General features: G+C 42.1%; 1 protein-coding gene across 1 annotated transcript; it reads right to left on the reverse strand.

Annotated features, from left to right (window-relative positions):
- Positions 1 to 1850: 1850 nt before the first annotated feature.
- Positions 1851 to 24479, reverse strand: Cdc20b (cell division cycle 20B). Its single transcript, XM_075977984.1, has 7 exons — positions 24366 to 24479; positions 19882 to 20010; positions 11829 to 11949; positions 6968 to 7065; positions 6788 to 6913; positions 5973 to 6093; positions 1851 to 1969 (listed from the first exon to the last, which is right to left on the reverse strand). Exons 1-7 carry the CDS (start codon positions 24477 to 24479, stop codon positions 1851 to 1853), a joined length of 828 nt encoding a protein of 275 aa, XP_075834099.1.
- Between the last annotated feature and the right edge of the window lie 1138 nt (positions 24480 to 25617).

Raw genomic sequence — 25617 nt, forward strand, 5'->3', positions numbered from 1 at the left:
CACACACCCAGCACAACGACTTGCTATAAGTGGCCTCCTGTTTCTGTCTTGGCCTCTTGTGTCTCCTGCCATTCTGTCTTTTGCCCTAGGATGGTACAGTGGAAAAATCCTTATCCAGTGCCAGGACACCAGCAAGCTCCCATACCATGAGCTAAATAAATGTTCAGTTACTCTGTCTTGGGTATTCTGTTACAGCAACAGAAAACAGGCTAAGACTGGAGAAAAGAGGATCCGACTAGAGAGCTAATTTTGAGAAAAAGTATTATCCATGCTTATTACAGCACAAAGCATATGGCAGGAGGTGAGGGGGCTTTTTCAGATACCTAAGTTCTACCTTGAGTGTACTGAGTTTGAACTGATGACAGGAAAGGAACTCACAAAGGAGAAATGGGAACGGCAGTCAGAAATACGACAGGAGGACTTAGAAAAGCCAGGTAGGAAAGAACAGTTTAGAACTCATTTTTACTAAAATAGTGAAAAAAATGAATCTTGGAAGAGGAAAGGGCAAAGAAGGCAGAAGATGCTGGGAGCTGCAGATTCCTGGCCCCTTGACTTTCTTTGCTTGCTTTAGACCCTTTGCCTGCTGGAGTGAACTGAGCAGAACACCTGTGCCTGCAGCTGCTCTGAGCCTGATGAGTCTGCAGCTGGAAGATCCCAAGAGCTGGGCATGGCTGAGGATCCCTGAGCACGATAAAGTTGGCATTCTTGTATCAAGGATGACCCATGTCCTTGTCTCTCTCTGTGTGTCTATGTGTTTTTAAGTTTCCAGATTAGTTCCCGGCCTGCATATCGTCTTGTAATGGCACGGGTACTACAGGACCATTCGGCTTTTCACAAGAAGAAGGGAAAAGGAAGGAGGAAGAGGACAGAAGGAGAGGAAGACTGAAGAAAATCAGACCATTTCTGGGCTGTGGGGTAGGAAGACGTGCAGAGATGGCAGACTGAGGAGATCAAGCAAAGAAGAGTCAACATCATAACTTCCCATCCCAGTGACCCAGGACATCACAGCTTCCCATCCCAGTGACCCAGGACATCACAGCTTCCCATCCCAGAGACCTAGGACATCATAGCTTCCCATCCCAGTGACCCAGGACATCACAGCTTCCCATCCCAGAGACCCAGGACATCACAGCTTCCCATCCCAGAGACCTAGGACATCATAGCTTCCCATCCCAGTGACCCAGGACATCACAGCTTCCCATCCCAGAGACCCAGGACATCACAGCTTCCCATCCCAGAGACCTAGGACATCATAGCTTCACATCCCAGTGACCCAGGACATCACAGCTTCCCATCCCAGTGACCCAGGACATCACAGCTTCCCATCCCAGTGACCCAGGACATCACAGCTTCCCATCCCAGTGACCCAGGACATCACAGCTTCCCATCCCAGTGACCCAGGACATCACAGCTTCCCATCCCAGTGACCCAGGACATCACAGCTTCCCATCCCAGAGACCTAGGACATCACAGCTTCCCATCCCAGTGACCTAGGACATCACAGCTTCCCATCCCAGTGACCCAGGACATCACAGCTTCCCATCCCAGAGACCTAGGACATCACAGCTTCCCATCCCAGAGACCTAGGACATCATAGCTTCCCATCCCAGTGACCCAGGACATCACAGCTTCACATCCCAGTGACCTAGGACATCATAGCTTCACATCCCAGTGACCCAGGACATCACAGCTTCCCATCCCAGTGACCCAGGACATCACAGCTTCCCATCCCAGAGACCTAGGACATCATAGCTTCCCATCCCAGTGACCTAGGACATCACAGCTTCCGACCCCAGTGACCCAGGACATCACAATTTCTGATCCCAATGACCTAATGGAGAAGTTCTCAGTTATGACTGGCTGGGTGACTGGTGGCCCTTCCACACACAAGCGACCCCATCTGAGGCAGCAGAAAACAAGAGGGTGTCTTCTGAACTCAGAACCAGGGGCAGCACTCTGCCTTCGTGACCTGTAGGAGAAAGATGATGCGTCTGGCACCAAGTTACAAGGATGGCTACTCAGAACTCAGGTAACCTGAGACAGGATCAGCCTTCCTCCCAGGGTACAGGATTTCCTGTACCAGCCTAGTTCACCAGCGAGGCCATGCAGGCCCTTCACCCAGTGCCTGAGGCCTAAGTTTCTTCTCCAGTACTTGCCAACCCTTCACCCTACCCCTTCCCACCCCTACCCTCACTCACCACTACTCCCAGTCACCTTTATTCCCACTCACCCCTATTCCCACTCACCCCCCACCCAACCCTGTCCACCCCACTCCCATCTCCACCCCAACCAGTGTCTTGTGGCTATCCTAACATATGACCACAAGTTGGGTGGTTATGCACCAAAAACTGACTCTCCCACAGTCTGAGACTGAAGTGTGAAGTCTAGGGGTGGGTGAGAAGGCATGCCCTAAGAGTCTCAGCCTTGCCACTCCGGTTCCTGCAGCTGCAGCCATTCTTCTGTGCCCGCACCATGCCAGCCTGTCTCCGTGGGCACTCTGGCTTCTCTGTGTCTCTTCTCTGGTTTTCGTACAAGTCACAGGATACTTGACATTGGATTAGGCCAGCCTACACAACCCGGGGGGACAGCGCCTGCCACGAACCTGAGACTCAGCACGTTATGAAAAACCCTTTGCCCATAGAGGTCACATTCACAGCCTACAGAGATGTCACTCGAGTATCTTTGAGAAACTGTGCTTCAGCTGACACCACCGGTGACTCTTGCTCCACTGTCTTTAGCTTTATCTTCTGCAGTCTCTGATACCCAGGGAATGCCATTGCAGTATTCACCCAAAAGCCAATCCCTTTGGGATAGATTCCAAGAAGCAGATCATAAAAACAGATGCAGCTTAAAGCAAAGAGTCCAAAACCTCTTCCACATTGCAAGAACAAGACTTGTATACAGGCTTCTGCTCTTTTATTCATTATTCCCAAAGAATATTCTCAGTTATAATTGCTTTATACAAGGTTAATAATGAAAACAGCATTAAATGGTCACATTAGTTGGGAAACTCTGAGTTAATATTAAAGTCAGCTCTTTATTTCAGAGCTCATTGTATTTTAGGGCTGCTGCATGCACTGGAGCTGTATGCACTGGAGCTGCATGCACTGGAGCTGTATGCACTGGAGCTGTATGCACTGGAGCTGCATGCACTGGAGCTGTATGCACTGGAGCTGTATGCACTGGAGGATGAGCTATAGTGGGTAGAATTTCTCAACCTCACTTGACTGCACAGTCCTTTTGACTTTAGCGTAACAAGGTACTCACTAGTGTCACCTGGAAAACGCTTCGTAAAACCTAGCCTAACCCAACAGTGGCCTTACTAATCAAAACGCTGGGCCAAAATAAACCAAGATAATGCCACGAATAGAGGCTAGGGACAGAAGGATATGAAAGTTAACAAGGCCAGATAAACGTTGGGTGGGGGGTATTGGTGATATAACTGAAACCAAACTCACAAAAGTGAGATTTCTTACAAGTCAACTGAGAGCAGGACTCTGAGACACCTTCTTGTCCTATGGTACGAGATCTTCAGCACAAAGGAGTATGTATGCACTGTTTAGATCCTGGGGGAGACATAACCTGGGTCCCAGACCTGTGGGAGTCTTGTTGCCCCTACATATCACTCCCCCTGTGCAAGAGAGTTACTCTTTTGAAGAAGCAGAAAGTTAAATAACTTAGAACTAGGAAATTTTTAGCTGAGGCATAGCATTCTTGCCCAGCATGTACCAAGCTCTGGTTCGATCCCAAGTACAGCAGGAAAGAAGAGAGAAAGAGGGAGGGAGGGAGGGGGGAAGGGAAAGAAAGAAGAAATATGTATACATAATCAACTCACAAATTTAATTTTAACAATTTAGAAGGTCACTTTAAGATAAAGCCACAAAGAAGAAATGTAAAATGGTGCCTCTCTTAGAGCTGGAGAGGTGGTTCAGCAGTTAAATTCGTGGACTATTCCTATACCACAAAGTGCTCCCTGTTGGGCGGCTTAAATCCACCAGTAACTCCAGCTCCGGGAGCATCCATCGCCTCTACCCCGCCCCGGGACACCTTCACTCACAGGCACACCCACCCACAGATGCTTGAGCATAATCTAAAGTAAAGCATTTTTAATTGATTTTCTTTTTAAACCACAGAATGAAATAGTATCACTCCCACAGTTCTTCAAGTATTCTTGCTGCTATCCTTCCTCACATCCAGGACAGAAAGTTCTTATAAGAAGATACATTAAATAGTTGTGGTATCAGGTACATACATAAAATTGTCACTTAGAGAACTCCCTTGTCAAAAAGTTAAACATCCCCATTGATTTCTGCCACAAAGTTCCAGGCACAAGCCTTTAAATGTGCACTTCGAACTTAAAATAATGCTTTTTAATCCACACTCAGGATAATGTCTTTATTATATTCAATAGCGACAATGAGCAATTAAAAATGCCCTTTTACCCACTGTGTGTTAAAAATGAAAAGGAAAAGGGATGGAATGTGCTAGCAAACAGGGAAAAGCCCAAATATTTTCAAAAGCAAGGTTTGGAAGCTAGCTTGGTGTAAATTGAACAGACGTTCCCTGAGAAAGGCACCTGGCATGAAAGCAACAGTGTTCTTGAGGCCCTTTCGGAACATTTCAGAGACAGCCTTAACTTACGAGACAGTGGGAAGTCACACCTTTAAAGGGGAGGCTGTGGCTTCAAATTCTAAGACTCTTGTTGCTGGGAGTGCTAGAAATTCTGTTTCTGCCTGCAAGTGTCATCAGTGACACTACATATTGACCTTTGCTAAGGACCAAGAAAGTCATGTCAAAGGCAGGTCTCACCGCAAACTAGAAAGTTATCTACACACTGTTGTCTTTTTTTTTTTTTTGGTCCAGAAAATATATTTAATAAAATTATAGAAGAAAACTTTCCCAACTTAAAGAAAGATATTCCTTTGAAGGTTCAAGAAGCATACAGAACACTGAATAGACTGGATCAAAAAAAAATCTCACCATTGTCTTTTTTAATGTAAGAAACTAACTTCTTGAAAATTTAAACAGTGTATCTAAATTACACTCACCTCCCCACTCCTCCCCTAACCCCCTCACCCCCTCCGATCATCTTCCACTTCCCCACTCCTCCCCTAACCCCCTCACCCCCTCAGATCATCTTCCACTTCCCCACTCCTCCCCTAACCCCCTCACCCCCTCAGATCATCTTCCACCTCCCCACCCCTCCCCTCACCCCTCAGATCTCCCTCACCTCCCACCCCTCCCCTAACCCCTCAGATCTCCCTCACCTCCCACCCCTCCCCTAACCCCTCAGATCTCCCTTACCTCCCACCCCTCCCCTCACCCCTCAGATCATTTCCCACCTCCCTCCCCTCATCCCTCAGATCATCCCTCACCTCCCCACCCCTCCCCTCACCCCTCAGATCATTTCCCACCTCCCACCCCTCCCCTCATCCCTCAGATCATCCCTCTCCTCCCCACCCCTCCCCTAACCCTTCAGATCATCTCTCACCTCCCCACTTCCTCCCAACTTCCTGTCATCTTTGTTTCCCACTGAGTCCAATTCATGCTGTCCTTATACTTATGAACATGAGATCATCCATGGGACCTTGGTCACCACATCCTTAAAAAAACAAAAAAAAATGGACTCTCTCTCCCCCAGGAGCTAAGTCTGTCAGTAGTGCTCCACTGGCTTGACCTTCTGCAGGTATTGTTCAGACCGCCACAGCTGCTGTGAGTTCCTGAGCACAGCATGTCTGTCATGTCCAGAAGACAGCTTCTCTGTGGAAACTGACTAAAGGAAGAGGAACCTGGACAGCTTCAAGAGACAAATAAGTGTGGTCAAACTTAGAAGCATTTCTCTCTATGTTCCGCGAAGGGGTGGCTCTAGGATTTTGCCCTCTGTTGAGGGTGAAATCAAAGAGCCAGTCTTTCATCAGAGCTTTCCCACTTGGTGGCAGCACACTTTGCCATGGCATGTGGCATGTACTCACCAAAGAACCCATTGGACCTGAACAGGATGGGCAGACAGTTCCACAGAGCCACATCCTTCTTGGGAGCACCTTGGCTTGTTGCAATCTCCTTTGTCTTAAGTAGCCGGATGAGGGAGCAAAACTATAAAGAGGAGCCGGGCAGTGGTGGCGCACGCCTTTAATCCCAGCACTTGGGAGGCAGAGGCAGGAGGATCTCTGTGAGTTCGAGACCAGCCTGGTCTACAAGAGCTAGTTCCAGGACAGGCTCCAAAACCACAGAGAAACCTTGTCTCGAAAAACCAAAAAAAAAAAAAACTATAAAGAGGACCACAAAATACTGAATGCTAGCAACTTCTGGTGTGTGATGAATGTACCAAAGTTGAGTCTAGACTCTATGTTCTGTTCACTCTTCCTCCGGCCATAGTGAGGACTGGGTATTTTTAGAAATGATATCCACCCTGAGAAAGTTTATCCCAAGTCATCCAAGGACCAAGAAATCAAATGGACTCGGGTGCAATGAACCAGGCACCACTGACCAGGGATAACCAAACTACTCCCAAGTCTCAGAGTCAAACTGTGATGAGAAAAAAAAAAGCAGAGACAGAAGAGATGGAGGAGGGAGGGAGACAGGGAGGAAGGGAGAGAAGGAAAAAGGGAGGAGGAGAATAAACACAAATTAGATTAACTTTGAACTAATTGAGAGATTTTACAAAAAAAAAACAAATTCATAAGAATTGGAATTCCTTTTGGACTCAGAAGATAAGGAAGGTGGGATCCTACATTCTATGATAAATTGTTTTCAGATGTTCTTGATGTGGGGTGAAGATGAAGCCTACCTGAGAGAGTGTGTTTGAAGTCTGAATGCACTTCCCAATATTTACATTGAAAACTTGTAGGCGTCCATCCTTCATTCCTCCTCCAGCAGCAAAGGCCTCAGATTGCCAGGGAGACCACTCCATGGCCTACAAAGTTCAAAATGAGAAAACGGAAGTGAGCCCTGGAGAAAGCAAGCCCACCAGGATAAAGTACATGGAAGTCTGCAGCTGCAGCAGCTCTCCCAGGTGAGGGCAGATACACCCTTCAGAAATTATTATCCAGGGGCAAGAAGCCACTGCTGAAAGAGAAGATGCCCAATAGAAGAGTTCCCTAAATTATGCTAACAATTGTCAGTATTTTTAGTATAGAAAAGAAAACACCTACAAAAGCACACAATGGAAAAACTGCATGCCACACACCCATGGGGCAGGACTCTGAGGTTGGAGAAGCCTCTGGCTCCTCTGGGCTCTGTGCTGAGGGGCAGCCCCTGCTTCGTGGCCTGAGTCCGTCTCCTCCAGATAGCAGTACATTAAAGAAAACTGTGCATGGCTGCCTATAAATTCAGATCTCAGGTGTCTCGAATCCTAATACACGTCAGAAGATCAACTTATTTGCAAATAACTCCAGTCAACTGAAAATCAGAATTACTGTTTCATGTCTGTACTGATAACTGGAATGGCTAGCAACTTCAAAGACCATTCTAATAACGATTTCTGTTGCATTCATCTGCCAAATCCAGTCCATCATCCTAGGAACTAACATCACTCTTGCATATTATCTTTTATGAGTCAAATGTTTTAGAGTAACAGAGTTTATACTGATTTGTTCTCCCATTGTTGTATAAAGCTTTTTCATGTTTTATCAAACTTTATATCATCCTCATTTTAGTGGTTTTAACATTTATTTATGCATATGCATGTTTGTGCACACATGTGTATGGGTACCTGAGGAGGCCAGAAGAAGGTGTTGGATCTCCTGGAACTAAAGTTACAAGAGTTGTGAGCTCTATTGTGGGTTCTTTGCAAGAGAAGCAAGTGTTCTTAACTGCGAGGCCCCTTAATCATCATTTTCACTAATCTCTTTATAATCCATCAGGTTTTGTTATCCTTATGCTGGATTTGCCATTGTTTGTTGTTGTTGTTGTTGTTATTATTATTATTATTATTATTATTATTATTATGGTTCTGTTTGTATAGGGTTAGTTGACATTTTACAGAGAAGTGGATTGTTTTGTTTGTTTTGTGTTTCATTTAGTGTTTGCTATCATAAAACAAAATGTATCCCCGGGACAGTAAACTCCACAGGAATAGGACTGAGCCAGCAACCTAGGCTGGAAAGGCCTGAGACAGCAAACTCCACAGGAACAGGTACAGAGGAGCAACCACTGAGGGAGCAGGTTGGAGCCAGAGACCTCTGCAGGTCCAGGCATCAGTCTGGGACCTCCAAGGGAGTAGGCAGGAACCAGAGACCTTTGCTGAACCAACCCCCAAACCAGGGACCTCTACAAGAACAGATCCTGACCTGGGACATTTACAGAAACAGGACTAAGCCAGCAACCTAGGCCAGAGCAAGCCTGAGACAGTGAACTCCACAGTAGCAGAGCAAACTCCAGGACCACTGAGCAACCTCCAGGAACACAGACTGATGAATGGGGTAACTGGAACCATGGCACTGACTGCACCATGAGGAGCAATCATCTGAGCCATTGATCTACTGACACATGGAAGATGGATCACCAGAGTCACAGACAGCCCCAACTATACCAATTAGAGAAAAAGATGGGTAGACAAGGTAAGAACACATGCAACACCACAAAGAGCAACACAACACCAGTAAAAACTATAACCCTATAACAGCAAGACTTGAACAACCAAATATAGATGAAGCAAAGAAAATGACCATAAAAATAACTTCAGGAGAATGTTTGAGGGCCTTAAAGAGGAAATTAAAAATTCCCTCAAAGAAATGGAGGAAAAGAAAAACAAAAAAAAATGGAAGACATCAACAAATCCCTTAAAGAAAACCAAGAAAAAACAATCAAACGTATGAAAGAAACTATTCAAGACTTGAAAACCGAACTAGAAACAATAAAAAAACACAAGTCAAGGGAATTATAGAAACAAAAATCACAAGACAATCAGGAACCACAAATGCAAGCATAAACAGCAGAATATAAGAGATGGAAGAGAGAATCTCAAGCACTGAAGATACAAGAGAGGAAATAGCCTCATCAGTCAAAGAAAACATTAAATATATCAAAAGCTTAAAACAAAATATCCAGCCGGGCAGTGGTGGCACATGCCTTTAATCCCAGCACTCGGGAGGCAGAGGCAGGTGGATCTCTGTGAGTTCGAGGCCAGCCTGGTCTACAAGAGCTAGTTTCAGGACAGGAACCAAAAAGCTACGGAGAAACCCTGTCTAGAAAATAAAAAAAGAAACATATCCAGGAAATATGGGACACCATAAAAAGACCAAACCTAAGAATAATATGTATAATAGATGGAGAAGTTCAACTCAAAAACACAGAAAATATATTTAACAAAATCATAGAAGAAAACTTTCCCAACCTAAAGAAAGATATGCCTATGAAGATGCAAGAAGCTTAGAGAACACCAAATAGACTGAATCAAAAAAAAAAAACAAGTCCCCTCGTCACATAATAATCAAAACACTAAACATACAGAATAAAGAAAGAAAAGTAAGAGCTTCAAGAAAAAAGGTCAAGTAACATAGAAAGGCAGATCTATCAGAATTACACCTGACTTCTCAATATCGCTGGTCAAGTGCTATGCAGACATTAAGAGACCGCGCATACCAGCCCAGACTACTATACCCATCAAAACTTTCAATCACCATAGAAGGGCAAAATGAGATATTCCATGACAAAACCAGACTTAACCAATACCTAGCCACAAACCCAGTCCTACACAAAGTACTAGAAGGAAAACTCCAACCCAAGGAAGTTGGCTACATCAACAAAACACAGACAATAGAGGATCTCACAGCAGAAATCCCAAAGATGGAAAAACACACAAATTAACATTACCAACAATGAAAACTAAATTAACAGGATATAGCAATCACTGGTCATTAATATCTCCTAATATAAATGGACTCAACTCACCTATAAAAACACACAGGCTAACAGATTGGATATAAAACCAAAATCCATCCTTCTGCTGCATCCAAGAAACATACCTCAACCTCAAAGACAGACATTGCCTCAGAGTAGAGTTAGAAGAAAATTTTTCCGATCAAATGGACCTAAGAAACAAGCTGGTGTAGCTATCCTAATATCTAGTAGAGGTCATGTAAAACACATGACAGACACAGTAACTTGGGAACATGTAGATTACGATGGAATACCTAGAGCAACAAATATAAATACACAAATAGGAAATCAATTAAGGTAGGACAGAAGTAGAAAATTTGCAAGAAGTAGGCCTTGGGCACACTAACATCTAGAGCATGGAGAGAGAGAAGAGGACCAGGGACAAGCCAAACGATGAGAGCAGAGTGGTTATAAAGCCAGGAGGCCTATGTGTTTATTTTAAAGACACATATAGCAGGCAACCCAAAAGAGCCATGAAAGAGGGGTCAGTGGCCTCAGGTTGGAGGGTTTTAGAAGGGCAGTTTCAATGAACAGAATGGTGAGGTTTAGAATCCCACAGCAGTGGGTGCATGACAACCTGAAAAGAGACAGATGCTGTCAATATGAGCATCTTTGGCCATTTTACTGTTGTGGAGAGAAAAAAGAGCTATGACTTGAAGAAAAAGTGGGCACAAAAGTTGCCTTTTAGTATGAGTGTTTTGAGTTTTTAATATTTCCTGAGAATTTATATCCCTTAATTGATCATGATGATAAGTTCTCTGCGAGAAAGTGCCCCGAAGAGTGATGATGGGGAACTGCTTACCTCTGCTCATTCCTTGTGGATGTTCCCCCTCCCTCTTTCGCTCCCTCCCCTACCAGAAGAGTTCACCTTGTCCCTTGCTCTCGACCTAATCATCCACCCTACATGCCAGTTCATCCTTTATTTCAGCCACTAATGTCACTGTCAGTGATCTGTCAAATCTCCTCCGTGTCACACTAACTCCTTCAATGAAGAAATTGAGGCAATTTTCTCTCCCTAAACTGTCTTCCCAATGGTGCTGCTCTCCTGCTTCAAAACTTGTAATAACACGAAATTCATTCTTGATTTTTTGGTGGCTCTCTCCTGAAAAAAAGGATGTGTTCTGTATTTTATGCATATATCACATACGCACATGCACCTCCACAAACACACACATACACATGAATACACACACATACACACTGTAAACTGTCTTCATTCTTTTGATATTTCTCTTAGTCAACAAATCTCAAATTAAATGTCTACAACCAACTCTTTTTCCCCATGAACTGCACTTACCTACCAGTGGCTCAGTCCCAATATGTCCTCCTTGCTACATTACCAATAATTTTCAACATAATGCCTTTGCTCATGCAACAGCAAAAATGTCTTCATCTCCCCTCTACCCTTACAAGTCTTACCCATCTCCCTTGATGCAGCTTAAGTCTGGGTATCTCTAGAGTATTTCTGAGCTCACTGAGATCCAAATAAGTGACTTACTTAAAGTCACTATTTGCATTCTACAATGGCATGTTGACAGTCGACCTGTGTATTTAGCACTGTCTTCCAAACTAGATTATGGGAGCCACTTACTAAATCCAATGTTACTGTTTAACTGATTAGACATATTCACACTTAAAATCCATGTATAAGAGTAGGACAACATCAGTCCAGTTCATTCTAATATAATAAAATAAAAATGTGTTAGTGAATAACAACGCTCATGTCCTACCACCAACAACACCCATTCCTAAAACTTAATTAGTGCTCAAAGCATGGTAGTTACATTAACCATAGTTGCACGGCACATCATATGGGCATGAAACATAAGGACCCTCTGGCTCTTCCAGAATCATACTTCAGGTTCATGTCAGAGCATTGGCTGCATCTTGTTACTTCAGCTGCTCAACTGGCAATCTAAGCAATGACTCACAGTAGTCATTTCAAAGACTCATGAGATGAAGCTCCACCTCCAGGTGGCATATAAAATGGCGGACGCTGCTGAACCTCCTAAGGTGGAAGGATTCATCTCTGACTCCATCTCTACAACCTGCAAACAGTTCTACAGATCTCTAAGATCATACAAATACAATATTTCTCCCGTGAGTATCAAAAAGATTACCGAGTGAGAAAGAAAGCAGTCACTCTGATAAAACTGAAACACAAAGAATACAGAAAGAAAGAAAAGAAAAAAGTTCAGTGTGGACTTCAGGTAAGAGTGAAAAATTATTCAATGGCACTTTTCAACAAAGAAAATATGGCAGACGTAAATGTAGACAAATGGTCTCATGAGGGACACACAGAATACCACATCATGCTTTGAATATTTATTCTGTCATTTGAGACTTTTTAAAGAAAGTGAACTTTGTATGTTTGCATATCCGTCCCAGTGATGCCTACCTTGCAGACTTAAGCTCTACTCTTTGTTCATAAATAGTTGTTGAGTTGTTGATTTTAACTTTTAATCTTACAGTATTAAAACAAAGCTACTAATTTTTGGCTAATTTTACCCTTGACTATTTGGGTTCATGATTCTATCATTTGTTCTAAGTTTTCATCCAAACCACTGACCACTATCTTTTCATCTCTAGCCCTCGATTCATGATCAAACTGATCGTGATACATCAACAGGAAACAAGATAACTCAAGAGACTTGTGGTGTCTGTGACTAAGCGACTTCTGATAAGAGCCTGAAGGTTTCACAGTGTTGTACCAAAAAAGCCGATAGCTACTCATAAATGCTTATCTTGAGGTTCACTTTGAATACTTGCAACTGTCAGAACTTCAAGTTTACTGGAAACATTCAGGCCTGCTAATAGAAGGTCACAAAATTATTTTTTAACAAATCAATACCCAAAGCATTGGTACCCAAAGCATTAGCAACAGAGATAAGGATATAATTTCATATAGAGTTCTTACTTAGCATATACAATGACTCAGACTCAAGTCCTAGCACCATACACACACACACACACACACACACACACACACACAAATCAATCAATCACTCAATCAACAACAAGAAGAACCAAAAATATAAGATCCTATAACTAATGAGTGATGGGTGATTATACTAAGGTTGCAGGATATAAAGTTAACATGAAAGTCAATTGCATTCTTATATGCCATCAATACACAACTGGAATTTAAAATTCAAAACAAATATTATTTATATTATTAATATAATTATTAAGTGTATCTTTATAAAAGCATGTGAAATATATGTATAAAAACACTAAAAACTTTTGATGAAAAATAAAAAGAATATCTATAAGGGAGGTATTTGCACATATAGGAGTAAGAAGACTCATTATGTCCACATGCAATTCCCCCAAATTGATCAACAGATTTAATATAATCACAACAAAACTCTCAGCAAGTTCTTTTATAGATAGTGATAAGGTAATTCTAATAGCCCTATAGAGATACAAAGAGCAAAAATAGTCGACACATATTGAAGGGTAAGAACAAAGTGAGAAGACTAGTATTATTCAACTTCAAGACTTATAAATAAACTCTGGTAGTCGGGACAGTATAACATTGACAGAAGAATCAACAAGTTAAATGGAATGGGATGGAGAGCCTAGGAATAAACCCGAACTTATACCCTCATCCAGCTAGTGAGAAATAAACAAAGACAACATAATGTGAAGCACGATTAAATGAAAACTCAGGGTCAGAAATTGGGGTTCAGCCTGAAGAGTCAAAAAGCAAAACAGCCAGCCGGGCGGTGGTGGCGCACGCCTTTAATCCCAGCACTCGGGAGGCAGAGGCAGGCCGATCTCTGGGAGTTCGAGGCCAGCCTGGTCTACAGGGATAGTTCCAGGACAGGCTCCAAAAACCACAGAGAAACCCTGTCTCGAAAAAAAAAAAAAAGCAAAACAGCCAAGCACTGGCTCTTACCTTGACCTCAGTCTGAAGTGACAATCCTACCTCCTGGAATCTCAGAGGGAGACTGTGTATGAAAGCTGTCTCACCCTATTTTATATTCCTCTCTGGGATGGGATCAAAGGCATGCACTACTGGGATTAAAGGCATGTACCACCCAATTTCTATGCCAACAAGGGTGACTACTGGGATTAAATGTGTGTGTGTTATTGTGGCTACTGGGATTAAAGGTGTGTGTGTTGCCATAATCTGTTCTGTAAGGCTGACCAGTGGGACTGTTTTATTCTCAGATCTTCAGGCAGTCTTTATTTTTTAAAATACATTTGAAATGCCACTACATTTCCCCCTTTTTGTCTAAAAAAGGCTATTGCTATTATAAGAAAACATATACAATAAGTATAATGAGTATATACAATATAAACCAGCAATAAATACATTAACAATGTCTTTTGCTTTTGACAAACTCAGAGAAAATATATATGTATCCTATCTTGGTGAATTCAAAGTCTTATACCTAATTTATTTTTATCATAACTTGCTTTGGTAAACTATAGCTATCTAATCTTCAACTCCCTCAGAGACCTAAAAAGAAAATAGTACTAACTGAGTAAGCAGAACTGCAAGCAAGTGCCTTCCAAAAAATGTGAATAATGGCAGAAACAGCTGACTGCCTAAACAGTCACCCAAAGTTCCTCTGCGATGTTGGGGCATCCATCTTCAGCCTACAGGCCTAGCATATTCAACAGACTTTTCTGTGAAGCAGGATATTTTGTGTCCTCCTTGTCTAATTAGGACAGCATAATACCAACAGTTGAGACATGGGCGTTTTCTTGACCAGTGTCTTACTTTTGCCACAATAAAAGTAAACTCCATGTGGAGTTTCTTTGATGCTCATTATTTTCTCTGAAGTAGATTGGTGCTGCCAAGAGCTGACATGTTTCATTGTCATCAAAAAGAAGAACCTAAGTTATTAAAATATCTTAAATGTCATATTCTGTAGATCTCTGAAGTGTTTGAAGATGGACTATTTATCTAAATTATATCATTGTTTAACCTTGAAAACATACCTAATGTGGCTACAAGGTCAATTATACTAGGTGATTATACTAACCAATATTTCTTTATTATCCTAAACAGTAGCACAAACACTGAGAGAAACAATTAATAAATGGAGCCTTCTGAAACTAAGAAGCTTCTGTAAAGCAATGACACAGTCAATAAGACAAAACAGTAGCCTACAGAATGGGAGAAGATCTTCATCAAACCCCACATTGGACAGAGAGATGATCCCCAAAACATACAAAGAACTCAAGAAATTTGTCATCAAAAGAACAAATAATCCAATAAAAAAATAGGGTACAGACCTAAACAGAGAACTCTCAACAGAAAAATCTAAAATGGCTAAAAGACACTTTAAAAAGTGTTCATCATCCTTAGGCATCAGAGAAATGCAAATCAAAACAACTCTGAGATTCCATCTTACACCTGTAAGAATGGCAAAGATCAAAAACACTGACGACTACTTAACTGGAGAGGTTGTGGGGTAAAGGGAACACTCCTGCCTTGCTGGTGATTTCTCAGAAAATTAGGAAACAACCTACCTCAAGACCCAACAATACAACTTTTGGGTATATACCCAAAGGATGTTCAATCATACCACAAGGACATGTGCTCAACTATGTTCACAGCAGCATTCTTTATCATAGCCAGAACCTGGAAAGAATCTAAATGCCCCTCAACTGAAGAATGGATAAGGAAATGTGGTACATTTACACAATGGAGTACTATGCAGCATAAAAAATGACATCTTAAAATTTGTGGGCAAATGGATGGATCTAGAAAACATCATATTAAATGAGGTAACCCAGACCCAGAAAGAGAAATATCATATATATTCACTCATAAGTGGCTTTTAGACATAAAACAAAGAAAAATCAGCCTACAATTTACAATCCCAGAGAACCTAGACAACAATGAGGACCCTAAGAGAAACATACATGGATCTATTCTACATGGGAAGTAGAAAAAGACAAGATCTTCTGAGTAAATTGGGAGCATGGGGATCATAGGAGAGGGTAGAAGGGAAGGGGAGAGGAAAGAAGGGGAGGGGAGGAAAGGGGAGGGGAGAGGAGAAAAATATAGCTCAATATAAACAATCTTTTAAAAAACCAGAAACCCATATCTGGTCAGACTCCAGGGAACAACTGGTCATGGGGTGCTCAGCTACAGTGAATACATCTGGACCAGAACTCTTGCACCTAAGGCTCAAGGAAGATTGCAAATGAGAGTGTAGAAATATTGAAAGAGTCAGAGAGCCAGGAAGTCTTCTGTAAGATTTTTGTCACCTAGAAATGACAGGGAAGCTTCACCCACTAAACCTCAACAATATGGTTACCTAAAAGACAAGAAAGTATGATACCAGTAGTATGATACCAATGAGTACAATACCAATACCTACATGGAAGAGGGAAATCTTATTGAGCACTATTCTTAACAAAGATCTACAGGCAACTAAAGAATGCTGGGAATGAGAGAGAATCTTCCTCAAGGAGGAGCCCCTTAATTGTCTATCTAATACCAATTGGTCAGTCCTGAAATCAAATACAAGTAACACTAAACAGACTCAACAAGCTGTATCTATACACTTATACATATATGTAGCAATAACAATTAAAGAAAAAGAGGTCATGAAAAAAATAATCACAGAACATTTTATTTGAAGACAGAAAATGTGGGTTCTCATCCTATGTTGACTTTTGCCTCAGGTAGCCAATTGACTGTGACTAAACAAATAAAAATGAGATAAGGCTTTCCTCTTGAAGTAATTAAATAGCATACACCTTATTGTCTCTCATGCAGTTAGTGGGCAGGGAACATGGAGGAGTGACATACCTGGGCATGAAAAACTTTTAAAAAAAAACATAAGAAGGAAAATACAGTGTGCTTTTGATTTAGATTCTAGAATTTGACTGTACAATAGGCCAGCTCATTGTACCTAGTCTTAGGCTAGTAGTAGTAGAGAAAGAAGTCTATGTCTGCTGTGGCTTTCTACAAAAAGCACCTAGGGAAAGCATTCTTCTTTGGGTGTAGAGTTTATACAGGTAAAAGCACAGACATCCAACTAGGAGCAGCAGCCACCGTGCTGATAATTGACTTGATGTTTTCTATGTTTGTGTTCTTTGTCCTTTGTCTTTGTAAGAACTGTAGCATCAATACATCTACCTTTCAGTTCAAATATCATGATTGACAGGCAACATAGGCTCCAAAACAATCTATTTTCTGAGTCATTTACTTGATTATCAGCTAAGATCTTGTGGTACAAGATGAGTATACCAGAGGCATTTCTTTACACTGTTTTCATAATTTATATATGTTACTATATGAATTTAAATAAGAATGCCCATACATGTCTTTGCTCTTACATTGTGACCATTTTCAGAAGTGGACTTGTTAACTGAATATGCTTAGAAATATCAGAGTTCTATATGAATGTATCTAGACTCCCTAAATAAAACCCCCAAGCTTCCCTTGCTTAAAAAAAGCATTGCTTTGGAAACGACTCCCAAGTTCTTGGCTCTTGCAGGTAAGAAATTGTTATTAGTTCTTCTTGGCTGTTGTGATGCTATTCTTGCTAGCCCAAAAGACTACCTCTGGAATTAATTGAAACCCAAAGAACTGTATACACCTGTGAGGGATTTTTCTTAATTAAAGGTTTTGAAACGGGGGGGGGGGGGAGAATAAGTAGGAATAGTTCAGTAGCTTGAAGGATGCTGCAAGGAGCATTTTCCCAAGCTATGGCATCACTATAGCACCCTGCTCAGACATCACTGTAAGATGCTTGTGTTACCAGTCACTGGCCTTCACCACATGACCCTTAAAGTACCACTTTGCCACTATTCCTTCCTGTTATAGAAAGATGTGTAAAGGCAGTTGGCAATAGCAACAGTGAAATGCTAAGAAACAGAAGTCAATTTTATTTACACCAATATTTTTCATATTTCCTGTGGTGGCCAGCTTCAGCTGTCAACTTGTCACAGTCTGGAGTCACCTGGGAAGAGCGTTTCAATGAGGATGGTCTGTGGGGAGCACATGAAGTGCCTGTAGTTCATTGGTGAGGGGATACCCAGCCCACTGTGGGTGGCGCTGTTCCCTAGGCGGGGATTCTGAACTGTGTACCGGTAGAGAAATTGAACCAAACCCAAGAAAACAAGCAAGTAGGCATGCATGCTTGCATTTATTCCCTCTCTGCCCTTGGATGTGGTGTGACTAGACGCCTCAAGTCCCTGCCTTGATTTACCCAAAATGATGGAGTTGTAAGCCACATAAACTACTCCTCCCCGAGTTTTTTCCTATAGGAGTGTTTTCAAGCAACATTAATGAAACTAGAACATATTCTCTTATCAAGATTAAGAAAGTCCTTGGGCTGGAGAGATGGCTCAGAGGTTAAGAGCATTGCCTGCTCTTCCAAAGGTCCTGAGTTCAATTCCCAGCAACCACATGGTGGCTCACAACCATCTGTAATGAGGTCTGGTGCCCTCTTCTGGCCTGCAGGCATACACACAGACAGAATATTGTATACATAATAAATAAATAAATATTTTTTTTAAAAAAAAGAAAGAAAGTCCTTTACCAGATTTTTTGCTTCTGTGGAATACCTGCCAAACCACCCACAAATACTAGATATCTGCCATATATATCAAAAACTAAGTATCCATTATATATGTATATATTGTATTATATATTTGTATATATAAAAGTGTATGTGTATGCATATATGATGTATATTTAGTTTTATATTTATAGTGGATATATATATATATCAGCTGAAGGAGATAGCAGAACGGGCTCTTGTAAACTCCTTTGAATTAGCAATCTGTTGCTTGGGGTTTCTAATTTTTCACACACTGCTTTATTAAGAAACAAATGGTGAGTTCATTTCAAGCTCAGAAGGAGCCAGGAAGCCCCTAATTTTAGCAAGAATTTCCCTAAAACAATGACCCTCCAAACTTCCTCCATTAGAGGGAAAACAAAAGATTTCCCATGCTCCCAACTCTCCCCCTGCCACTGTCAGGTAAATTCTGGTGTTGCTGCTTGTCCTGATGTGGGAAACCCCTCAGCTTATGAAGATTTGGGTCCCTTTGCAGTCTTCAGAATCGCAGTATCTCAGAAAGAAGCTGGTACCACTGTCAACAACCATCTTAACAAGCATGCTGAGCTGGGCACAGTGGTTCATATCTGCCATCTCAGCCCTTGGAAGGCTGAGGCAGGAGAATTGTGCAAAGTTTGAGGCCTGCCTGAACTACATAGTGAGTTCCATGCCAGTCCGGACTATATAGTAAGACCTGTCTCAAAAGAAAAGGGGCTGGGGGGATCAGAAGAAAGAGAGAGAGGAAGGGAGGGCGGGAAAACAGGAAAGATGCTAAGTCACGTTGCACGGGACCTTTAAAGAGTAGAGCAGGAACTAAGCTATTAGATGACTCATGGATAACTTTGTTTCTGAAGAATGGAAATCATAATATATATATTTTTCAGACTTTCATGTCCAAGAACCTTACCAAAGTTATCAATATTCTTGAGCAGTGTTTCTCAGCATGTGAGTTGTGACCCCTTTGGTGCTGCACATGAGATATTTACGTTATGATTCATAATAGTAGCAAAACTACAGCAGTAGTTATTGAATACCAACAAAATAATTTTACAATTGGGGGTCACCACAGCATGAGGAGCTGTATTAAAGGATCTGAGCGTTAAAAGGTTGAGAACTACTGTTCTAGAGTCTTCAAAGCAAAAGCATATTCATATAGTGCAGAAATACATACATATATAAGTATATGCATATATACGCACACACATATATGCATATATATTCTCTGAGCATATTTAAAGCATAAAACATGTATGAACATGACAACCACTACACTATAGAAAGGGCAGAAACAGCGTGGTCTGTGGGAGCCCCTGCACTTGGACTTTTCTCATAAGGAACAGCAACTTATCTTAGTGCGCAAACTCACTGAAATCCTAAACCCCGGCTCACTGAGCCTTAGGTGTCTGCTGCTGGTGCCATCTTCAGCACTGATGAAGATGCAGGGATGTCTGAGGAAGAGCGAACCTACCAACGCCAATGCAGAGGAACAGGTTTCCTGGTCCCTGGCTAGTCTTGGCTGCCCTCTGGTGGTGATGGGTCTGCTGGCCACAGGAATCTCGGCAGACAGCCTCTTCAAGGAGTTGCTTCTGAAGGTGACCTAGCCATAAGCCTGTTGAACGCCAATGGAAAGCTGTGAGTTCTAGTGGGCTCAAAGAGGCAAAGGTAAAATTCCTTCTAGTGGAATTCCATAGTATTTTTCTAGAACAACACTGTATGTGAGCTTGAGAGTTAACGTTTGTGAACCTGGAGAGGTTTTTTTCCCTATTTTTTAAAACACTTGAACATCGTTTCATAATCACAGCTTCCACTCATGGTCTTTAGATGTACCGAAACAGTTTAGAGAGTGGGCCTAATGACTTATTGTCATTACATATCAGCATAAAACAGAACATGTGGGTTGGAAAGATGGTTCAGAGGTTAAGAGTACTTCCAGAGGTCCTGAGTTCAATTCCCAGCAACCACATGGTAGCTCACAGCCATCTGTAATGAGATCTGGTGCCCCCTTCTGGTGTGCAAGCATACACTCAGGCAGAGCACTGTACACATAATAAATAAGTCACATGAAGTGACACTGTGTGCTGAGCACTGCCAATTCCCTCTCCATTTTTTTTTTGTCACTAGGAGTCCAATGTGTTACCCATTGCGCCACAAGGAACAGCACAAGGCTTATCAAACAGTAGGAAAAACCAAGGAAGATAGTACAATTTCAATTAAGCAAAGTGCAAGGACAGGAGAACCAAAAGTATATTTCAGGACGTACACAGGTGCTGCCACAGGAAACAGAAAGGAGGGGGGAGGCATCAAAAACCCAAGGTGGAGTAGGTATATTCTAGTTCTTGGCCTGGAAGATGCACCCAAACTTTTGACATTGTGATATGCCATTGCCATCTACAATATTCATTCTTGAAAAGCATGCAATCAAATTGGGGACGGGCCATGTCAAAAAAAAAATCACACAGTGGCTTAAATAGGCTTAGAAACTTGTTAGTCCACTTCCGTGGTTACTCTGGGCTGCAGGCTGGACGTGATGGGTAGAATATTTGCTTTGGGGGGAAGGAAGGAAGGAAGGAAGCAGGTTCTCATTATATAGTCTAGGCCAGCCTTGAACTCCAGGTCCTCCTGCCTCTGTCTCCCCAACCCTGGATCACAGGAGGGCTGCGGGGCACTTGGCGAGAATGTTCTCTCTAATTGTTTTTTATCAAGCTGTCTATCCACATTATGTACTTTTTAGAATGTCTTAATATTTCAAAATAAAAAATATGAGATGAGAAAGAAGAGGAGAAGAGGGAAGAAAAGGGGGAGAGGGGGAAAGACACGGGTATAAGCAAGGATTCAAAAGCCAAGTTCAGTGGGAGGACAGGCCATGATGAAGAAGGCTAAGATGAGCATCTAAGCGCCCCAGCATGTGCCAGGCTCCCTTCACGTGGATCAAGGGAAACCAGAGTGCTGATCCAGATAAAGAAGACACACAAGAAACTGCCTCAGGCTGGAGAGATGGCTCAGAGGTTAAGAGCACTGGTTGATCTTCCGGAGGTCCTGAGTTCAATTCCCAGCAACCACATGATGGCTCACAACCATCTGTAATGAGATCTGGTGCCCTCTTCTGGCCTGCAGGCATACAAGGAGGCTGAACAGCTGAACACTGTGTACACAATAAATAAACAATTTTTAAAAAAAAAAAAAAAAGAAAAGAAATTGTCTCCAAATATTTAAAGAAATGCTAGTTATGAAAAGAAAGCTCATTTTATACTGTCCACATAACAAAACCTGGCCAAGGAAAGGAAGAGGCAAATTTTTATTGAATACAGTGGTCTTCCTAAGAAAAGTACAATTGGTCTTAAATAAAATTCAATTCTCAGTCAGTCCTACCATTGGGAATAGAGTGAAATATTTCAATGTAACCCTTTAATGGTTTTAGTCTTTCAGCATTAATATAAATCCATACAAAAATTAACCCAAGTGAGGTAAGTGAATATATTTACATTAAAATATGGAGGCGGTAACAAACAATAGGCAAATATAGACAAGACAGAGGTGGTATGTAGACGGCCGGCTGCAGACCGCACTAGTTCATCTTTGATGTGTGTAAGCTTTTGTTCTAGGATCTATCTCCTGCTAAGGAAATGCCTGTCGCATATTCTCAATGACTCAAGTATTTATTAATAGAGAGGAAGAGGAAGATAAGAAAAATAAGACAAAGGAGGGAAAGGGATGAAGCCCATCAGCTCAGCTCGTCCACCTTAAGTGGTCACATCGCGGTGACATGATACAGAGAGGAATCCGGAGCCCAAGATAAATAAAAAGGAACCTAGAAAGGTTAAAAAACAAGGTCAGGAAGTCACAGGATGAAGCTACCAAGAAAACAGAAACAAACAGGTCTGGTGATAAATGATCTGACACGCAACTATTCGGTGGGTGGAGAAAAGACTGAGGGGTCCAGAAAGGGCATGCTGGTGATGGAGTTTCACAAGCATCTCGTGAGAGGGCAGATGGACTGGCTCAACAGGTAAAATCACTTGCCACCAAATCTGAGCAACTGAGTTCGAGCCCCAGGACCCACCTAATAGGAGAGGACTGATCCCTGGAAGTCATCCTCGGGCCTCCACAAGTGCACCACAACATACACAAGTAAATGAATGAATAAAGAAATAAATACAATCTCTAAAAGAAATAAAGAGAGAGAGAGAAGAGAGAATCTCATGCCAAAGACAGAAAAAAACAAAGATGGTCCCATGGATCTAGGGCAGGCCCCACCACAGCCCTAACATGGTCCTGACACACTCTGAGCCCCACCCATTGAAGTGGCATTCTGAGCACAGGACGCTTCAAAATCAGAGTCTCAATAGTATTTCAAAATAGATATAAATACCAAAATTTGAGCTGGTGAGATGATTCCGTGGGTGAGGAGCTCGCCGTGCAAGCCTGCTGACCTGAGTCCGGTCCCCAGAACCCACATGAAGGTAGGCGAAGAGAAACAGTTCCACAAAGTTGCTCTCTGACCTCCACTTGCAGCGCACAATGGCACAAATTTACACAAACATACACCATGAACACACACTAATTTTTCAAAAATAAAAGATTTTAAAACTCCCAATGTCTTCATATTCTAGTGGGGAATACAACCCAAACCGAAATTGTCAATATTCTATTGATTAAATCTTTTTTAAAAAGTATTTTAGGACCCAAAGACAAACACATAGGCATCCTCATGAATATTAACCTTCATCAGGCGATGAAAGGAGACAGAGACAGAGGAGCACGGGACAAAAATCTCAAGGTCCAAATCAGGAGCAGAAGGAGATGGAGCACGAGCAAGGAACTCAGGACCGCGAGGGGTGCACCCACTCACTGAGACAATGGGGATGTTCTATCGGGAACTCACCAAGGCCAGCTGGCCTGGGTCTGAAAAAGCATGGGACAAATCCGGACTAGCTGAACATAGAGGACAATGAGGAATACTGAGAACTCAAGAACAATCGCAGTGGGTTTTTGATCCTACTGCACGTACTGGCTTTGGGGGAGCCTAGGCAGTTTGGATGCTCACCTTAGGAGACCTGGATAGAGGTGGGCGGTCCTTGGGCTTCCCACAGGTCAGGGAACCCTTATTGCTCTTAGAGCAGATGAGGGAGGGTGACTTGATTGGGGGAGGGGGAGGGAAATGGGAGGCGGTTGCGGGGAGGAGGCAGAAATCCTTAATAAATAAATAAATAAATAAATAAATAAATAAATAAATAAAAGTATTTTAGGTTTCTTTTGCCACAAATGATATTTAGAAGATAGGCATGTATAACATGAATCAAATATCATACAATATATTTTTATTAAAACATCACTTGGTACCCTATAAATATGTACAATTTAATTTATGTATCAAATATTTAATGTTTAAATCAAAATTATCTGCTCCTTTTCCAATAGGAATTATGTTGTTCTCAATCACCCACGCCTGCTGCTGGGGAGCCGAGCATCCTCAGCCTCCATCCATCCCTCAGGTCCCTTCTGTCACACTTGGAAGTGCTGGTTTCTTGAAGACTCTGCTTTATCTAGACTTCCTGCTCTGCAGACTCCCCGTGACTCCTTCCAGGTGCCTTCAAGACACGTGGATGTGCTTTCTTGTTTGTCTACATTCCCAGGCTCTTTCAGCCCTTATGACAACTTCTCATAAAACTAAAGGTCTTCTGATGTATAGAACTCCTTCACCGACTGCTGGAGCAATCTGGACTCCTATATTGACTTCTAAACAAATGTGTTTTAACTGTTACAAAGAAATGGCGCCATGCTGATGAAATAATTCAGTTAAGCTGAAAGTGCTAATCCCTATTCTCAGTTGCTGCATTCACTAGTTCTTGGATCTTAGCTGACTTTTAGCACCTTCCTGGTGTGTGTGTGTATGTGTGTGTGTGTGTGTGTGTGTGTGTGTGTGTGTGTGTGTGTGTGTGTGTAGACTCATACGTAACAAAGTTCATCAGCAAAAACTATTTTCTCTGTAAAATGTAGCATGACACAGGTGACTGATTTAGAGCCAAACTCCTCGATGCCTTCAATTTCCATTTCCTGGTGCCCCATGACTCCATAACTGACTTTCAGTCTGCCCATGGCTGGCTGCCCACTTGCCCTTCATTCACATCCTGTGCCAAGACCGAGGTGGTCGATTAACCACATCAATCGCTTTATCCCGTGTTGTCTGGGTAGTTTCTCCAGCTGACGGTCATCTCAGCGAGCCTTCCCTCTTAGATAACCTTCCTTAATGCGTTGAAAGAATGCTGCTGGGTTTTCTGGACTATTCTCCCTCTGCAAAGGAAGGGGTAAGGTGACACACATGTTGTCTGACACTAGTCTGAAATAGGCAGAATGTGTCTGCTATAATGACAAACCCCAGGAGCTGAGAAATGATATCAGGGCATGCACAAGAGAAAGCTGCCAAATCTGTGTTCATCCCATACTGTCCAGGGCAAGGGTCTGCTGAACTGTTGCGGATGTTTTGTTAGCGGGTCTGCCTAGAAATGGATATGGCATGCTTTCAGTGTTTGACCCTCCTAAACCTGAAGGTCCATTAAATTAACACATTGACTCCAAGTTTGTCCTTGACAAGAAATGTGCCCTTGATATTCTAATGCACTCTAAGTGAGTGTGGTGGCACCCACAGTAGTCCCAGCTCAATGGGAGGCTCAGTCAGGAGGATTGGAGGAGTCCACAATCTCAAGACCACCCTGGACAACATGGCAAGATCCCATTTCTAAGAAAAAAAACTTGGGCCAGCAAGATGGCTCAGAGGTTAAAGGTTCTTGCCACCAAACCTGACAACCTGAGTTCAACTCTCAGAAGAAGGAGAGACTATGTTCCACAAGTTGTCATCTGATCTATACACATGTGCAGTGGTACTCAGGCATACTCATACACAAACATAGATAGACAGATGATAGATAAATGATAGATAGATAGATAGATAGATAGATAGATAGATATAGATAGACAGACAGATGATGCATAGATACATAGATAGATCATATATAAATAGATGATAGACAGATAAATTCAACATATGAGATAGATAGATAGATAGATAGATAGATAGATAGATGACAGACAAGTGATGAATAGATAAATAGATGATAGATAGATAAATAGATGATAGATAGATAGATAGATAGATAGATAGATAGATAGATAGATAGATAGATAGATGCAACATTTAACTGAATGA

This window comes from Microtus pennsylvanicus, chromosome 6, assembly GCF_037038515.1.
Source record: "Microtus pennsylvanicus isolate mMicPen1 chromosome 6, mMicPen1.hap1, whole genome shotgun sequence".
Lineage (NCBI taxonomy): Eukaryota > Metazoa > Chordata > Mammalia > Rodentia > Cricetidae > Microtus > Microtus pennsylvanicus.

Bases quoted from the DNA above. Each gene is read 5' to 3' on its own strand.
- Cdc20b (XM_075977984.1), bottom strand. From the start codon at position 24,479: ATGGGGCACCAGGAAATGGAAATTGAAGGCATCGAGGAGTTTGGCTCT. The intron at 11,950-19,881 runs GTAGGTTCGCTC...GTATGATCTTAG, and splicing joins GTTCCTCTGCATTGGCGTTG to AGATCTGTAGAACTGTTTGC. The intron at 1,970-5,972 runs GTGAGTACATGC...TTTCTCCTACAG, and splicing joins CAGGTCCAATGGGTTCTTTG to GTCACGAAGGCAGAGTGCTG.